Genomic DNA, 17,289 nt, shown 5'->3' with positions numbered 1-17,289 from the left:
AGGCTCGCTCGGCGCGTCGTACCGCTAACTTGGTGGCCTTAAGCTCTTTACTGAACCAGCGGTTAGCGTCTTTGTCGCGCTTAGAAGTGATACGTTTGAGCGGTGCCACAGCGTCACAACCTGAAGACAGCCACTGTTCTATAGCCTTGACCTGTGAGAGGGTGGATAAACCCTTTAATGAAGGGGGGGAGGCAGCGAGTGAGGAGGAGAGATCATCCAGATTGGCTCGGCCCCAGGCTCGAACCCAGATGTTTTTAGGGCGAGGGGGTTTGGCAGGGGAGTGCACAGGGAGGGAGAATGAGATGGTATAATGGTCGGACCAAGTGCAAGGGGAGATTAAGAGAGAGTCCACAGGGCAGTTCAGTGACCAAATCTGGTCCAGTACGTGACCTTTAATGTGGGTGGGGGAATGGACATGTGAAATGAAACTAAAGGATTGAAGGGTTTCAGAGAACTCCTTAGAAGAAAGGCATTCAGCGGGGTCAGAGGGCCAAAAATTAAAATCACCAAGGAGTAAAATGGAAGAATTATTAACAGTGATGGTGGCCAGCACTTCCAAAAAATCATGAAGAAATAACAAGGGAGATTGGGGAGGACGGTAAGTAAGAAAGCAAGTCAAAGAGGGAGTAGTGGCAGTAGTGCGAATGACCAAGTATTCGGAGGTTGAAATGGCGGGCAGAGATAAGATTTGAAAAGGGAGGTCAGTACGGGCGATGACCGCTACACCGCCTCCGGTTCTGCCAGTAGAGCGGTCTGCTCGTAGGGCATAATATTGGGCCGGTAAAGTGGCTAAAAGGGCAGGGAGACAGTCATCGCCAAACCAGGTCTCCGTTAGAAAAAGGAGATCTGGTGCATGAAGGTCCAACAGGACCGAGAGTTCATGCGCATGAGCGACAGCAGATCTAGTATTAAGGTAAAGTGCTGTGAGGGGTTTGGGAGCTGTCGATGAATTCGTATCTTCAGATGAATATAAGGGGTCGACTGTAGATGAGGAAATCAGAGGAGCAGAAGCTGGACAGAGACCAAGACGGGAAATATGAGAATAGGTAGGGGCTGGGATAGGCCATGGTCCCTGGAGGTGGTAGAGCTGGTCAGGGGTATAGGCGATGTGGGGGGCAGAGTGACATGCCCCTAGCCCCGGACAGTCGCGGACGGGCGCAGACGGGCTTGCCTTTGGCGCGCCTTCGGCGCGCCATCGTCGCGCCCGCTGCGCCCGTCCGCTGCGCCTCCGGCCCAAACACATATTTTTATACAGGGATCCAAGGGAAAAAAGGGGAGGAAAAGGGGGCGTGGCCAGTAAAATGGGCGGGGCTTACTCGCCCGCGATGGATGGCGGCAGCGAGGGAGGACTCCCCAAGGCAGCTCCCAAGTCGGCTGTCAGGGAGCTCCAAATGCCGGTCAAATTTAAAGCACACAGGTAAGAATACAATACAGTATTAAAAACAGGTAAAATCAGCTCTCCCGGCTTTCCGCCTCAGGAGTCAGTTAGGAGGGCGCGCTAGTGATCAGCGCGCGCTTTTAAGCGGTGAAAAGGGGGCGTGGCCAGTAAAATGGGCGGGGCTTACTCGCCCGCGATGGATGGCGGCAGCGAGGGAGGACTCCCCAAGGCAGCGCCCAAGTCGGCTGTCAGGGAGCTCCAAATGCCGGTCAAATTTAAAGCACACAGGTAAGAATACAATACAGTATTAAAAACAGGTAAAATCAGCTCTCCCGGCTTTCCGCCTCAGGAGTCAGTTAGGAGGGTGCGCTAGTGATCAGCGCACGCTTTTAAGCGGTGAAAAGGGGGCGTGGCCAGTAAAATGGGCGGGGCTTACTCGCCCGCGATGGATGGCGGCAGCGAGGGAGGACTCCCCAAGGCAGCGCCCAAGTCGGCTGTCAGGGAGCTCCAAATGCCGGTCAAATTTAAAGCACACAGGTAAGAATACAATACAGTATTAAAAACAGGTAAAATCAGCTCTCCCGGCTTTCCGCCTCAGGAGTCAGTTAGGAGGGCGCGCTAGTGATCAGCGCGCGCTTTTAAGCGGTGAAAAGGGGGCGTGGCCAGTAAAATGGGCGGGGCTTACTCACCCGCGATGGATGGCGGCAGCGAGGGAGGACTCCCCAAGGCAGCGCCCAAGTCGGCTGTCAGGGAGCTCCAAATGCCGGTCAAATTTAAAGCACACAGGTAAGAATACAATACAGTATTAAAAACAGGTAAAATCAGCTCTCCCGGCTTTCCGCCTCAGGAGTCAGTTAGGAGGGCGCGCTAGTGATCAGCGCGCGCTTTTAAGCGGTGAAAAGGGGGCGTGGCCAGTAAAATGGGCGGGGCTTACTCGCCCGCGATGGATGGCGGCAGCGAGGGAGGACTCCCCAAGGCAGCGCCCAAGTCGGCTGTCAGGGAGCTCCAAATGCCGGTCAAATTTAAAGCACACAGGTAAGAATACAATACAGTATTAAAAACAGGTCAAATCAGCTCTCCCGGCTTTCTGCCTCAGGAGTCAGTTAGGAGCCCTGATAAGATACTTAACAAATGTCAAAAACGTGTCTGGTACCAACCCAGGGATGCCCTTCTCGAAGACAAAGTGACAGCAACAGAGGACATATCCTTGACATGCGTCACCACGTACAGTACTGTCTCGAACCAGGTGACGTGTTCATTCAACAAACATTGGAAGATCCTACAAACAGACAACCTACATTGGGTTAAGCCTCTATTCTCCTTCAAAAAGGCAAGGAGTTTGAAGGACACACTTGTAAATACACGCCCAAGGATTACGGAGCAAGACAACACACGTTCTGTTTTAAACACGTGGGGCTTACCCAAAATTGTGGGTCATTTTCCCTGCGGTAATTGGAGTGTGTGTCATTTGACAACCGCGACTAAAACACTGTCCCTAGAACCAAGTAGAATCTGGACACAAAGGGCACACACCAATTGCAATAGCACAAACGTAGTCTACCTCATAATGTGTCCTTGTGGCCTACAATACATTGGTATGACGGGAAGAAAGATCAAGCAACGTGTATGCAAACACTGCAGCACTATCAGGTGTAAAAAAGACAACACGCGACTTACTGAACACTTCCTGCAGGTGAATCACACCCCCAACAACATGAGATGGACAATAATTGAGCAAGTGCAAACTCGTGAAAAAACCCAGCAGCGTCTTTTTGAAAGAGAGCAACGCTGGGTTGACGGACTATCAACCCACAAGAAGGGATTAAATGACAACATCCCTTGGAACTCAGTCTTACAGAAGTAAATCCATTACCCTTCACTGAAGTGAGAGTATAACTAGACCCTGTATTATATCAATAGGTTATATCGTCGTCTGAACACCGACTCATAGAGTCTTTTTGAGTGAGCCCACTATGGGTATTTGAAATACATGAGAAAAGTGTTGCCAGATGAATAATCTAGTTTTGAAAAATTTCTACCCAAGATGATTTACCTCTAACCCAATTGTACATAGGTAATATTACCAACCCGGACATTTCTGTTACTCAATACCGACATTCCCAGCTATTCGAATTTTATGCAACCCTTAACGATTAATGGGAAAAAGATTCTTGCTCAGGGATTGACCTCCTCGGAACACATTAAGAGGCCCGATACGGCCCTTTGACGTCTTCTCGCTTATCACATGACCACATGACCTGACGTTCCTGATAATCAATACTAACATCCCCAATCATTTTAGTTCAGTGCAAATCTTAACTTTACCAATATGTACACTTTGTATACTTGTAGATTTCTCTTGAACATACACCATTTACGAGTAAAACCTAGCGTGCTGAGGGTTGGTACCGCCCCCTGACGTCGTCCCGCTAATCACGTGGCCGCGTGACGCATCATGTATCAGGAAGCGCAAGGTCCTGCTCCTGGGTTAAAAGACCACGAGAACGCCAACACAGAGATTCTTGGGACTCCGTGTAGGACATGCATCCAGGTGTGATTGCGGATGGCATGGTTTGGCATAGTAAGTACGGTTTATAGGTGGGTAAGCTCCGCTTAGTTCGAGACCTAAAAACGAAGGTATGTGCCGAAATACTGTTATTTTGACTATGCATTTTACATCCCCAGCGTGTGACTAGAGCAAGCACCCTTCCCTATGGTGTCCATGAGGCATGACTAAAGCTAGTTTCTAGTAAGCCTGTTTTCTCTCATACATGTTTTTTTCCTCATACATGTCTCAGCATTATTTCCATTTGTAACGTTGAGAAAGCATGCTTATTTACAAACCGCATGCCCAGTTCTTTTTAACGTAGCTACTAAGTATAACCACACTCATTTTCAATGAGCATTAAGACACCTACACACACTAATGAGCACATTGTAGGTTGACGATCTGAACAATAAAATTAAAGGGGTGGGTTTCCCACCTTTTTATTAAAGGCGCACGACCGCCATAGTCATGTGAATTCACATCGAAAGGATATCATGCATGGTATGTATGGAGCATGGTATGTAGCACGCTATATTGCTCACTATGGAGCCATGAATGAGAGGTCATCTAAGACTAATACACACTATTAATCGTGATTATGTGTGTCTGTTCCCTTACTTTCAGATTGTTCCTTTCATAGAATACTGGAAGGTTACCACACTGTAAGTACAAGGTGTGGTTCGCTACTTGACCAAGAGTAGGGTGCACGTTAGCGGGTGCATACCGCTCCGACCAGTGTATTAGGTCCAGATGAAAACCTGGTAACATCACGCACAGGTTGAAACATGTAGACTGCCACATTCTCTTTTTTAGATATAGACACCACAGGTCAATCCTACCTAATTTGGTGTCTCACATTTGTTTTTAAACATTGTCTTATTGCTCCATATTAAACTTTTAGTGAGTTAAATAAAGACGATTTTTAACCTCACTTTTCACTCACTTACACCACTGTTGTGAATAATCCTGTTCCACTGTAATCAGGTGTTGAAGCACACCGAGTGGCATTTGGCTCCTCGGTGGGACTCCAATGATGAAGCATGTCACCAACTAGGTTGGTGAGTGGGGGGTCTTTTTAGAAAAGGAAGCTTTTCCTTTTTTCTTTAGGTACCTCCTCATCTTGTGGATACTGTTTATCCACGGGATTGCCCCTTTATTTGTTTCTGTAACCTTTTAAAGTTGCCATTCGTGCAAATGTTACATTAAATTCGACTTGAGAAATAAGTAGGGTTTAATGCAATGATTTGTTTGATACCTTTAAGCACCATATTTAGTAAGCTACTTTGGAAGTTAGCACTGCAGATTTGCCAACATGTACCGCCATTTTTAACACTGGAGCTACTAGCTTTTCCACAGTAGAAATTGCTATACTGGAATTTTTACGGTCAGGACATGTAAAGGTAATAAAACCCATGCCTAGCTTTTTAATGTAATCCACCCGACCTTTTTGGCTCAGTAGACCAGCCATCAGGGTGACTTATTACATTACAAAAGGAAGGTTTTGACTTTGCCGTTTGTTTAAATGGTAAAGTTGGATTAGCAGTTGAAAAACTGCTGTGCCAGCTGGCAAGGATGGGCTGAGTCATTTTTTGGTCTGTCGCACTCATGGTGGCACCATAAGTGCTGCAGTTCATGAGGGACACTTGACTTATAGGCCCTAGGTACCTTTCATCATCATCATTATCTTTATTTCGGCAACATATTGCCATAAAAGGTACAAAGAACATTACATCAAAAACGACTAGAAATAAAATATTAAGAACATGTTAAAACCAATTTACAAAATGAAGACCAGCCTCAAACATACAGACATTATTACTGTAATAAATTTACAATTTAACAGTTGTCATACATCCCCAATTAAAAAGTATCTTCTCTTATGCCAGACTATCCCCAGGTATTTGGCTAGTGCAAAAACTGTGTGCCCAGATAAATCGGTCTTGAGGACCCTATATGCATGAAAACAGTGAGAGAACCCCAAGTTTTTGCACACTGGGACGATCCATTTCCTCCTCGCCTGCGCATAAGCATTACAAAAAAACAGTATGTGCAAATCAGTTTCCTGCTCTAATTTACACCCTGGGCAATGGCTCGGCGAAGATTCTGCCCATTTACGGGTATAGGCCCGAATCGGCATTGAAGATACAGTTTCCTAATAGTAATTGGGAATATGGCATCTAAAACAGTTTTGAACCTATAAATGTCCTTGGTCATTAAAAATGATTCTGTTAAAGTGCCCAGGCCTGTTCTTTGTAAATGTGTGGCAAGTTTGCTTTCCTGATACAGTGTGGCAAGCTGCCTCCGTGTGACCCTAGAACATGATGACAGTGGATCGGACCATAAGGTGAGAAATCCTAATTGCCCTAGTTCATTCTTTATATAATTTAGCCAGGGAATTTTCCCAACATTTGGGAGGGTAAGGATTTCCTGCAATTCTAGCCTATAGTTGAGTAACTCTGGTACAGACCATAACCTACGCCAGAATATTAGAGGCCGTAGGCCCAGATCTTCATCGAGGGGTCTCAAACCCAAATCGAGCCTCATTGGCAACAGGGGGGTGCTAGGAGGAAGTGATAAAAGCTATCTAATAAATTTGTTCTCTGTTGCTACTAAATCACGTTTACACGCGTGGCCCCAGAGTTCGCTTCCATACATAACCACACCCCTAGCCTGTGCTCTGTAGATCTCTAACGGGCGACCAACCGGCTTGGAGGAAGATTTATTTTTGGTAACAAGCTTAATAATTCCGCCTGCTATTTGGGCCAGCTTTAGTTGTGATTTCTCCTGGTGGTGCCCCCACGACATCTTTTCGTTTAGGGTGATCCCCCAAGTACTCAAAGGTTCGAACCCTTTCTAGCCTATTAGCACCAATATACGGATTAGGGCGAGTTTTAGATGGTGGATTGAAAACCATATATTTGGTTTTCAATGCATTGATTTCGAGGCCATGGTCTCTACAAAATGCCTCAACACCATTGAGAACTCGCTGAATCCCCATTGGCGACTTGGAGAGCAGCAGGGTGTCGTCTGCGAACATGAACGCCGGCACCCTGCTGCCTCCAAGTTTGGGGGCATCGCTGTTTTCAACCCCATTCAGATGGGCAATAACCCCGTTGACATAGAGGCAAAACAGAGTTGGTGCAAGCACACAACCCTGTCTTACCCACCTGCCAACGGGGAATCTATTGGACAAAGTTCCCTCCCAGCCGCATCTGACCTGAGTCTAGTTATCTGTGTGTAGTCTGATAACTATGTTTAAAAGATGTTGCGGGACCCCCAGGTTAGAAAGCACGGACTAAAGTTTCCTATGGGGTACAAGATCAAAAGCCGCTCGTAGGTCAACGAATACAGTATAGAGGCTGCCACCCTCCAACTGTACCGTTTTCCAGAATAAGAGGGCGAGACGGAAGACTTGATCTATAGTGGATACTTTATTCCTGAACCCGGCTTGGTAGGGGCTCAAGTCTGAGTGGTCTAGCATCCATTCTAATAGGCGATCCAAGATCAGCCTTGCAAAGATCTTTTGAGGGACGTCAATTAAGCTGATGGGCCTATAATTGGCTGGGAGCAAGGGAGAACCCTTCTTAAAGATGGGGACAATCTCCGCCCCCAGCCAAGTAGTAGGCACCGGCATCCCTTCTAGAATTGCATTAAATACCACCTGTAGGTAAGGAGCCCAGACCGTGGGTTCATGTTTAAATAAGTCACCAGGGAGTTTATCCAACCCTGGGGCTTTTTCTGCAGCGAGTCTAGCAATAGCTGCCCCAACTTCCGCCATGGTGAATTTATCCGTCTCCAAAAGTGGCATAAGGGTCGAGCCTGCCACCGGGTCTTCTTGGTCCCCGGAGAGATCTACGTTGGCCTGAACATACAAAGATCTAAAATGATCCTCCCACACACTGGGTGCAATATTAGCCTCTACTGCTGGAGTGGGATCGGCAGAGCCGTTTTTGACAATCTGCCAGAATTTCCGGGCGTCTCGAGACTTGAGAGCGCCCGTCATGTCTGTCCAGTTGTCATTGTCCCATTCGATCTTGGCATTATGGATAAGGTATTTATACTCCTTCCTCTTAGCTCTAACCAGTGGAATGTTATCATGTTGCTTCATGGCCTCTAGTAGGTCAGCTTTAGCCTTCCTACGAGCGGCGTTATACCACGAGGCACACGTCCCCTTCCCTTTCTTTACCCTCTGCACAGGGTTCAGCACCTCGGCTAAGGTGCTACACAACTCCGGATGAATAACCCCAAGTTCTCTATGGCTCTCCACGGACGGGAGTTGGTGGATAAGATTTTTAACTTTTTGTCTCCGCATACAGCCTCTGAATAGCTTTAGGGTTTCCTATATTCCTATAATTTTGGGCCATCGAACTCTGCGCCGGTTACTAGATAGGATCATACTCGAGTCTGTGAGATCATCACCCCCCTGAGAGGAAAAAGTAACACTCGGCACCGCAAATTTTAAAATCAGCGCGTTGTGGTCGCTTTCAACTCGCGGAATTACATTAAAATCTACAACTCTGGCCCATTCACACGTTTCCACAAGTATATAATCGAGGCGAGAATTGTGCCCCGGTTTGTTAAAAGTTGGTTTGGGAGGAATATCTCCGCTTGCCCGGCCATTACAGGCCCTTAAAGAATTTGCTAGAGTCAGGCACATAATTTGTGTCGCTACTGGTGTCCAGGACTTCACTGGAGGGCCTACCAGTGTGGTGATTCCCCATTGATCATCCTCCTCCGTAGTTGCGCCTTCTAAAAATAGTGGGAGAGGCTCAAATTGGCAATTTAAGTCTCCCCCAACCACGTACGGGGTACCTTGGGGGATGGTACTCAGAAACAATACTAGTTCCTCGATTGTGCTAGAGAAATTTGCTATGCCCACTGGTCTTAAGTAAACATTGATCAATGCCAGTTTTACGGCATTTGGCCATTCCAGAAGTACACATTGGACCTCCAGGGAGTTAGTTTCGAGGGCCCTCGCTTTACACCCCAAATGGGAGCCCACCCAGATGAGTAGTCCGCCAGACGGGCGTCCCTTCCCCTTCCAATTCGCCCAGATTGAAAAAGTAGCAAACCCTGCACGCCGATGGTCTTCCCTAGCCCATGTCTCCTGGAAGAGGCAGACGTCTTGTGCATCTATGAATGCCCCCCAGTCCGGGGAGTCAAGTTTCTTAACCAGTCCCGCCAAATTCCAGGAAACAATGGAGATGGAACCCCTATCGCCCAGATCTTCATTGGTGCAATTGTTTGGCCCATTTACAACTGGATCAGGTGAATCCAGAGTGACCTGCAGACAATTCCGATCACAAGGGATGAGACTCCTCTTGTTGGTACTGGGTGAAGATTTCTCGGATGGCCCGGGTGCGGTAAGTAGTCTGATATCAACATTTCGGACCCCATCTTTACTCAAGTCACTGATAGTATGTGCACTTATACTTCGGGTGCACCCAGACCCAACTGCGCTAGTGCACCACTCGCCATGCCCATTTGCTCCCCCCCTTGAAACTACAAGATCCATCCTCTCACCCTCTGGTAAACTAGTAGGATTTAGCTGTCAGTCGACCATCTCCAGGCAACTGAATCTGTTTACAGTCGGGAAACCACCCCAGTTATCCCTATAGGCTTGCTCCCTAGAGCACTGTGCCCCCCACATCCCCCAATCTCCGCCCCTCTCAAGGTGCCCTACTATATGCCAATTTCTGTCAATGTCCCAGTCACGTGTTGATCCATTCCTGGGGGGATAAAAGAAGGAAAGGTGTCTAGTTGCAATTCCCTCACATCTATCCTGTGTGTTCCATGCACAAACATGGTCAGCTGTATGAGGGTCCGCGAAATTAACCAGAATGCAATCACCCTGGACTGATTTCCACTCATGTCCCACCCATGTTACCCTACGTACCGTCAGAATCTTGCTTGTCCGGTTAGGTGGTAAGGGCCGATTTGAGTTAAGCCAATGTTGGACTTTGTTTTTTAGAGACCAATTAGCTTTCTCGTCGGCCTCACCCAATTCAGGGACTCCCGTCATGACCACCACATAGGGACTTGCCTCAGGGGGCAAATTCACCACTCGTCTCCTAAGTGAACCTCCGTCGTTCTTATTCTTATTTAGCTGCGTCGTGTGTACCCTAGGTGGAGTCTGCCCCTCTCGAGGGGGGTGGCACAAATTTTAGTTTTTGGTGCAGCTGTCTTCGCGGGGGCCTTTGGTACTAGGGGCTCATATGTAAGTTAACTTATGCTGATTGAGGTAAACCAATGAAACATACTTTTTTGGGTTAGAGCACATAATATAGGCCTAGTCAGCAAGGCCCAGTACACTACAGAGTCATTACACCACTACCTAATAGTCAAAAAGTGGGGGTAAACCTGCAAAAAAGCCCTTCTCTCACAGGTAGTTATTTCAAGGGGAGACAGCTTCCACAGGGTGAGTCTGGATGCAAGTCACAGTGGCAATATACATATTTTCTACTCATATAAACAATGAAGCCAGTCTCCTTGTTAACAGTGCACTAAGGTGGTCAACCAATTATGACCCCCAAATCACTAGCAAATGTATACATCATATTATTGCCCCAAATGAATACAATAGGGCATTGCCTTTTGCATTCATATGGTGGTGGTGGTATATAACGCTTAAGACACAATGCATAGGAAGGTATGGCTGTCAATTATCCAAAATGCTAGGAGTAAAGGAAATTATGTCATGTAGCAATGAAATTACTAAAACCTGGGGACTTCCACTAAATCATTTTTGGAATCACGGGCCCCCCACTGAGTCATTACTGGAAACTGCAACCACGGACTAAGCAATTTTGATGATCTGAACCGCAAATAAATATACAAAAATACTGAAACAAGCAATCATCAAACAAAAATAAACAAATATTTTATTAATTCACAAACTAATCAATAATAAAATCAACATTTTAATTTTTTCATAGGAAGTTTAAAGCATTTCGAAATTCAAATGAGACTTCTCCCATACCAACTTTGGGCCTCATTTATGAAAACTGTTGCATCACTGAGCGAAAACAGTGATGCAACAGTTTTCACTGAGCCCTCCTTGCGACATGATGGGTGCGTCATATTTACTATATAACGCATCATGTCGCAAGGAATGATAGATACGTCAACAATACTGATGAATCTGTCTGTGCAAAAGTGACGCATTGCTGGGGTGTGTCTCAAAACAGACGGAACTTCATCAATGTGTCTTTACACATAGGGCAAGCCCCATGTGAAAGGGCCTGCGTCAGTCTTATGCCTACTGTGAGGCAGGCATATAATATTGACACAGAAGCATCCTAGAAATGGCCTAGTAAAATCTGATAGATTTCTGCGCCACTTCTACGAGGCTTTTGCGGGACAACGCCCAACCTGTGCTACATTATACCTGACAACAGTATAATGTAGCACAGGCCTTTGCAAAGTGACGCATCTGCTTAGATGCATCACTTTGTAAGTAGGGCGCTAGGTGGCGCATTTTTTACACCACCAGTGTGTCACAAAAAGTGACGCAACAGCGGCGTAAAAGTGTCGCAGCGGCTCATTAATAAGCCCCTTTCATTTTTATCCTCCAATTTCAAATTCATTTACATTTACAGAATGTTTTAACATTGTCGATTTTACAGTTTGCTTCTTTATTTATACACACTTTATTAAGTTGTTAATTTTATTTAATTTTCTAAGCGGTCGTGGACCCCCTGAAAAAGTGTTGCGGACTCCAAGTGGTCCCCGGACCACATGTTAAGAGCTGCAGCTCTGGAGGACAGAGGCTCTCAGTTACTCAAGCAATTATAAATGCTGTACAAAAATCCTGCATGTGTTCTGGAGCCTCCCCTTTATGAGATGTCTTTGAGCCTGACATGGGTGGGTAAGCAGCCATGACAACGCGGGCATTACCCCGCGCTGCCATTACGACGCTGCTTTTACAATGCAAGTCATTACAACGACTTGCGCTGGAGGGCGCTGTTGGACATGGAATAGTTTAATTTTCTATTACACCTTCCCTACTGTAACGTGGGCTGGAGTTGGAATAGAAAATTAAACTATTCCACTATCCAGCACCTACAGCGCAAGTCCTTGTAACGACTTGCGTTGTAAAAGCAGCGTCGTAATGGCAGCGCGGGGTAAAAGCCCGCGTTGTCATGTCATACATCCCATGGGTGGGCTGCAATAATTTTTTTTACTTGTGAGTCAATGCCCTCCAACTCCATAGATTGACTGTCAAGTCTCTGAGCCATAGCAGCTACAGGGCAGACTTTTTTTGGACAAAACATGTGGTTAAGCATAGCCCTGTGAGTGAAATTTGGGGGTGTTTTCTAAAACCGTGAACAAGACAGCATGGGGAAAAGTGTAGCTTTCATTGGTCCAGTTATGTCTAGCTACTGTGATGAAACACAAGGCTGTTTCTATCAATATGAAGCACCAGTCTATAGCAACGGAGTATGCAGTAGCCTGGTGTGAGGACGTGCACTGATGCTGTACTACCCATGCCATAGGGTAACTCAGAGCTGTCCCAGTGTTTAGTCAATAGCATTAAGAATACTAGGGCTTGTTTCACTTTTCCCATGTTAATACATTCTTAATACATTCTTATTGACGGGGGCTCAAAACGTCAGGTACTAAAAGTCATGCTTTTGTCATGCAGTGATATGTTTTAGAGAATTTCTGAATGAAGGCAGAGCTGCAAGTCCCCAGATGGAGGGGTGCTGTATGACTATGAATGGAGATGTGAGGCAGGAGCATTGAAGAGTAAGGGTACTGAAGACTCAAGGAAAGTGGGAGGAAGACCATAATTGATAGGGGTGATTGACCATTGCTGGATCCTGAAAGGAGGGGGAGACACTTCAGCAGCTTGGAGACAGTGCTTCAGTCGTGTGGAGTTGGGGAGAGAGTCCAGCAGAATCATGGGTTGGTGGAGGTCAGGACTGTAAGAGCCACAAAGAAACATCATGAATAGGGTGAGTGTTGCAGCCACCATGAGTGAGGCAGGCAGTGCTAAGAGGGTAATACTGTAGCTGCATAAAAGGATGAGGGATAAAGGGAACATGGAGGGAGAACCGTCCAAAGCAGGGTTGAGTTACATCAGCATGAAGGGAGAGTGTGAGAAATCCCTCTTTTTGCATGATCATCCCAATTGTATGCTGAATGGCAGTGGTTATTTTTCCAACTTAGGACACTAGAGCACTGTTGTCCAGTCCCCAGTGTATGTGCACTGACCCCTAAAGAAAACATGGGAAATTGGCAAATCCCCAGTTGGACTATTTAACTATCCAATAATGGCATAGTATATGATACAGGAAATGCACCAATTGCACGGGATGCTAATATCACCTGTGGCCTGCAGCACATGTTGTATTGTGCTATCCACTACACTGACAAATAAAACCTGGCTTCATGACTACCTGTGGAGCCTGACTACTGCATCTTTTGAATATGCAGGTGAACCTGTCAAAATAATCCTTTCTGGCAAGCAAGAACTATACTTTTAAATATTAAATGTCACCTATATTGAGGCCCACAATGAAGACTGCATAGTCAGCCGCAGTCGGTAGTGGGTGTACCTGCAGGGCGGTGAGGTGGGGAGGGGGAGGGGCAGGGGGGGTAGTACTGTATGGATTATGGAGCTTTACAGGTAAGTAAACAAATAAATAAATACAACTAATTTCGTTGCACGCACTGCATTGCATTTGGGGATGCAGTGCATGCAACAAAATTCGTTTTATTTATTTATATGTTTACTTACCTGTAAAGCTCGGTAATCCATACATTACTACCCCCCACCCTGCCCCTCCCCCTCCCCACGTCACCGCCCTGCAGGTAAACCCACTACAGACCGCAGATGTGCCTAGTGTTTAAAAGTGGTACATTCAAGAATGTAGAGACGGTGTGTAACTACAGTGACTAACCCCCTATTTTTATCGAAAAGGATTGTATTCTATGCCTTTAAGAAAAATAAACATCATAATAAAATATTATTTAATCTAACTTGATTTTGGATAAGTTACAGGCAAGATTCAACCAGTATTTGTAATATTTATGAAAAATGTAATTCACTGGCAAAATCGCATAAAGCTCCTTGTCAGCCACGAACAGTAACTTCTGATTAGCCCTCTACATTTTCTTAGCGCTTTTTTGCCTGATACATAAAAAAATCTGATTTCTGGTTCCCTTTATTAGATTTAAATGGTTTTGGTGTAATTTTCTCTATGTTTAGAAACTCATTTTTAGATTTTTTACTGTTTTTGATTTTAGCTTTTTAATTGTTTTGGTACTGAAACTTGACACACTGCACCTTAAGTTAAACCTGTCTGCTCTGTGTCATAGTTAGTTAAGCCCTTTTTTTATTGAACTTGTGTGTTGGATCATGTTCACATCCTACCCAACTAATAACACTTTTTCTTACAGAGAGTGTGCTAGCGGATGTTTTTTTTTGTTCTGGTGCTGATAGAAGTTACATTGGACCAGTTACTGCTTAGATAGTTCCAAAGCAAAACAGCACAACTCTCAATGTAGTAGGTTCTTTATTTGTCTATCTGACACTATCGGTTTTTTATTCCATTGTAAATCCAGGACTACAAGTACCTGGATGCAAAGAAAATACCTGGGGCCTCATTTATGAGCCCTTGCGTCACTTTTACGCCGCCGGTGCGTCACTTTTTGTGACGCACCTGTGGTGTAAACAATGCACCTTGTTGCGCCATATTTACAAAGTGACGCATCTAGGTAGATGCGTCACTTTGTAAACCCCTGCGCCACATTATACCTGCGCCAGGTATAATGTATGGAAGGGGGGCGTATTGACGCAAGAAAGGGTCGTAGAAGTGACGCAGTGAAATCTACGAGATTTCACTGTGTCACTTCTAGGACACCGTTTCATCAAAATCTTGCGCCTGCCTCACAGCAGGCGTAAGACTGACGCAAGCCCTTTCACATGGGGCTTGCCCCATGTGAAAGGAAGCATTGATGGAGTTGCGTCACTTTTGAGCTTACAGATAAGTCAGAAATTCTGACGTATCTGTAACTTCTTGCGACAAGATGCGTCATACATTAAATATGACGCATCAGGTATGTCGCAAGGAGTGCGCACTGAGAAGTGACGCATCGCTGCTTTCACGCAGCGATGCGTCATTTCTCATAAATGAGGCCCCTGGAGTGGTGAGATTCGCAAGCTTGAAAAAGTGAAATTTGACAGCTCTGGAGCAGTCTATTAGGCTCTTACCATCCTCTCAGGCGCCATTGTCCTGCTGGTATATTTCTGATTCAGTTTGTTGCGATGCTTGTGTTAAATTAAATGTATCACTGGGCATGAACCAGCATTTCTAGCATTGTATAGATGATCGATAACTTTGTTGCCATGGAACGTGTTTTCTAACAATAACACAGAAAAAGTATGAATCTGCAGCACTGAAATACTTAATAATTTAAAGACAAAAAATACACCATCAATTGCTTCAGGCTATGTGTCTTTTACAGTTGTCCACTTTCTCAAACCGAAAAAACAATCTGTCATTTTTCTGTTTCACCACTGGATGGCACTGTTATATTTAGTTACTTGTCAGATACTGAGCTAAAAGCAATAGCAAAGCAAAGTTAATTCATGTTTGTTGCGGCTTTTTAGAGCAATTGAATTTTTATACCCGTGACTTACAAAATGTAACTATGTTATCCTGCCTCTAGAAGCAATGTAATTACTGTTCTTTCGTTCTTTCTGTTTCCATAGAGAGTGCAGCACCCACATGCCTGTCCCTCGTGCGGGGGGTTCGGTTTCCTTCCGTGTTCAGTGTGCCATGGGAGCAAGATGTCAGTGTTCCGGAACTGCTTCACAGACTCGTTCAAAGCCCTGAAGTGTACAGCTTGCAACGAGAACGGGCTACAGCGCTGCAAGAGCTGTGCAAGTTAAACACTGTGATTGTCATGTAAACCTCATTTTATGATACTGTAACGGTTTGTTATATACACTTTTATAAACACGTCGTCATTATCATGTGAACCAGACAATAAAATTGATTTATATAATATTTTTTGTGACTTTGCTAATTCAGCTAACTTTGCAAGTTATTTTCATCCACAGGAGTGTGGCAAGATTGCCTGTTATCTAATGTAAGGAACAGAATAGAAATTGCCTCCTTCCAGGCACCTGGCTGATTACTGAGATACAGTGGGCACCTCAAACTCCTCAGACCAAGTGCAATATTAGTGCACCTCTTAAACAAATTATATCTGCACCTCTCTCCTCAGTTAAGCAGACACAAAATCCAAAGCTTCTTGAAGTCAACAATCACTTCTTTTTAAAACAATTACAACTGTCATTTTTGCAATAAGATGCACATAAAACCTAATAGTTCATCACCAAAAATGGGACACAATCAGAGGAGCAACTAGAGCCAAATTCCAAGGGGGGGGGGGGAGGGGTGATTCTTCCAGCAATATGCAGACTGGAGATGCAGGGACTCTAGGAAGTCTGTACCTGCGACCAGTAAGCAGCAAGTTTTGGTCATTCCCATAGGATATGTAGTAGAGTCCACGGGGACCCACACTGGCGCCAGCACTCAGGTGATCTAAATGGGTTATATTTGTACAATCGGTGTGGTATGTAATACCAATAGGTGATGACTTTAGTAGCCGTTTAGATGCTAGCCACTCTGGGAATGGTGTGTCTTGCACTGTAGTAAATATCGCCCCACTCTTCCAACGTCAGTTCTCTACCAATATCTGGAGCCTAGACCTCTTTCAATTGGGGGTCTGTAGTTGAGGTCTCCACAATGACAAGGCCATTTTTCGGCCCACATGAATGGATTAAGCTCCTGGTGCAGGGGATGCAATGTCCTAGGGGGCGACTTGGCAGGGAGAACCCGGAACAGGAACAGAACCCAAGCGAGGATCGCCATCTTAATCGCTGCGACCAGTCCGAGCCAGGAAAGTGAGTAAGGTTACCGCCAGCGCAGGTCAGACTTAATCTGGTGGGTCAGGCTCTGATAGTTAAGGGCCACCATTGCTGAGATTGTGGGGGGAAGTGGAGACCCAGGTAGGGGATAGAGGTCGATGCCCACTGAAGGGGGAGGGTCTGTTGTAAGGTGTCTAGTGCGTGTGGGTGGACGGTTAAATTGAGAGACTGTGATTTGTGAATATTTGCCTTGAAGCACGCCTGCTGACCAAAAGCCTCCAGCTTTTCCAGGAATGCTGGTAGGGAAGTAGAGGGCTTCTCCAGGGTTGCCAGGACACCATCTGTATATAAGCTTATGGTGTGTTGTTCACCCCCAAAGAGAATCCCTCATATCTTGGGGTTAGTGCGGACTCTGTGCACCATTGATTCCATGTAAAGGGCGAACAGTAAAGGCAACACAGGGCACCCCTGCAGGGTAGC

General features: G+C 45.7%; 1 protein-coding gene across 1 annotated transcript in view; it reads left to right on the top strand.

Moving 5' to 3' along the window:
- Positions 1-15,825, top strand: part of GRXCR1 (glutaredoxin and cysteine rich domain containing 1) — a 489,812-nt gene extending 473,987 nt beyond the window's left edge. Inside the window, exon 4 of the mRNA XM_078678876.1 lies at positions 15,646-15,825. Coding sequence (XP_078535002.1) covers positions 15,646-15,825 — 180 coding nt within the window. The remainder of the gene's footprint in view (positions 1-15,645) is intronic.
- Positions 15,826-17,289: the final 1,464 nt, after the last annotated feature.

Source organism: Lissotriton helveticus, chromosome 2_2 (assembly GCF_964261635.1).
Source record: "Lissotriton helveticus chromosome 2_2, aLisHel1.1, whole genome shotgun sequence".
Taxonomy (NCBI): domain Eukaryota; kingdom Metazoa; phylum Chordata; class Amphibia; order Caudata; family Salamandridae; genus Lissotriton; species Lissotriton helveticus.
The sequence above is the reverse complement of the archived record's forward strand: the minus strand, read 5'-3'. Positions and strand labels throughout refer to the sequence as shown.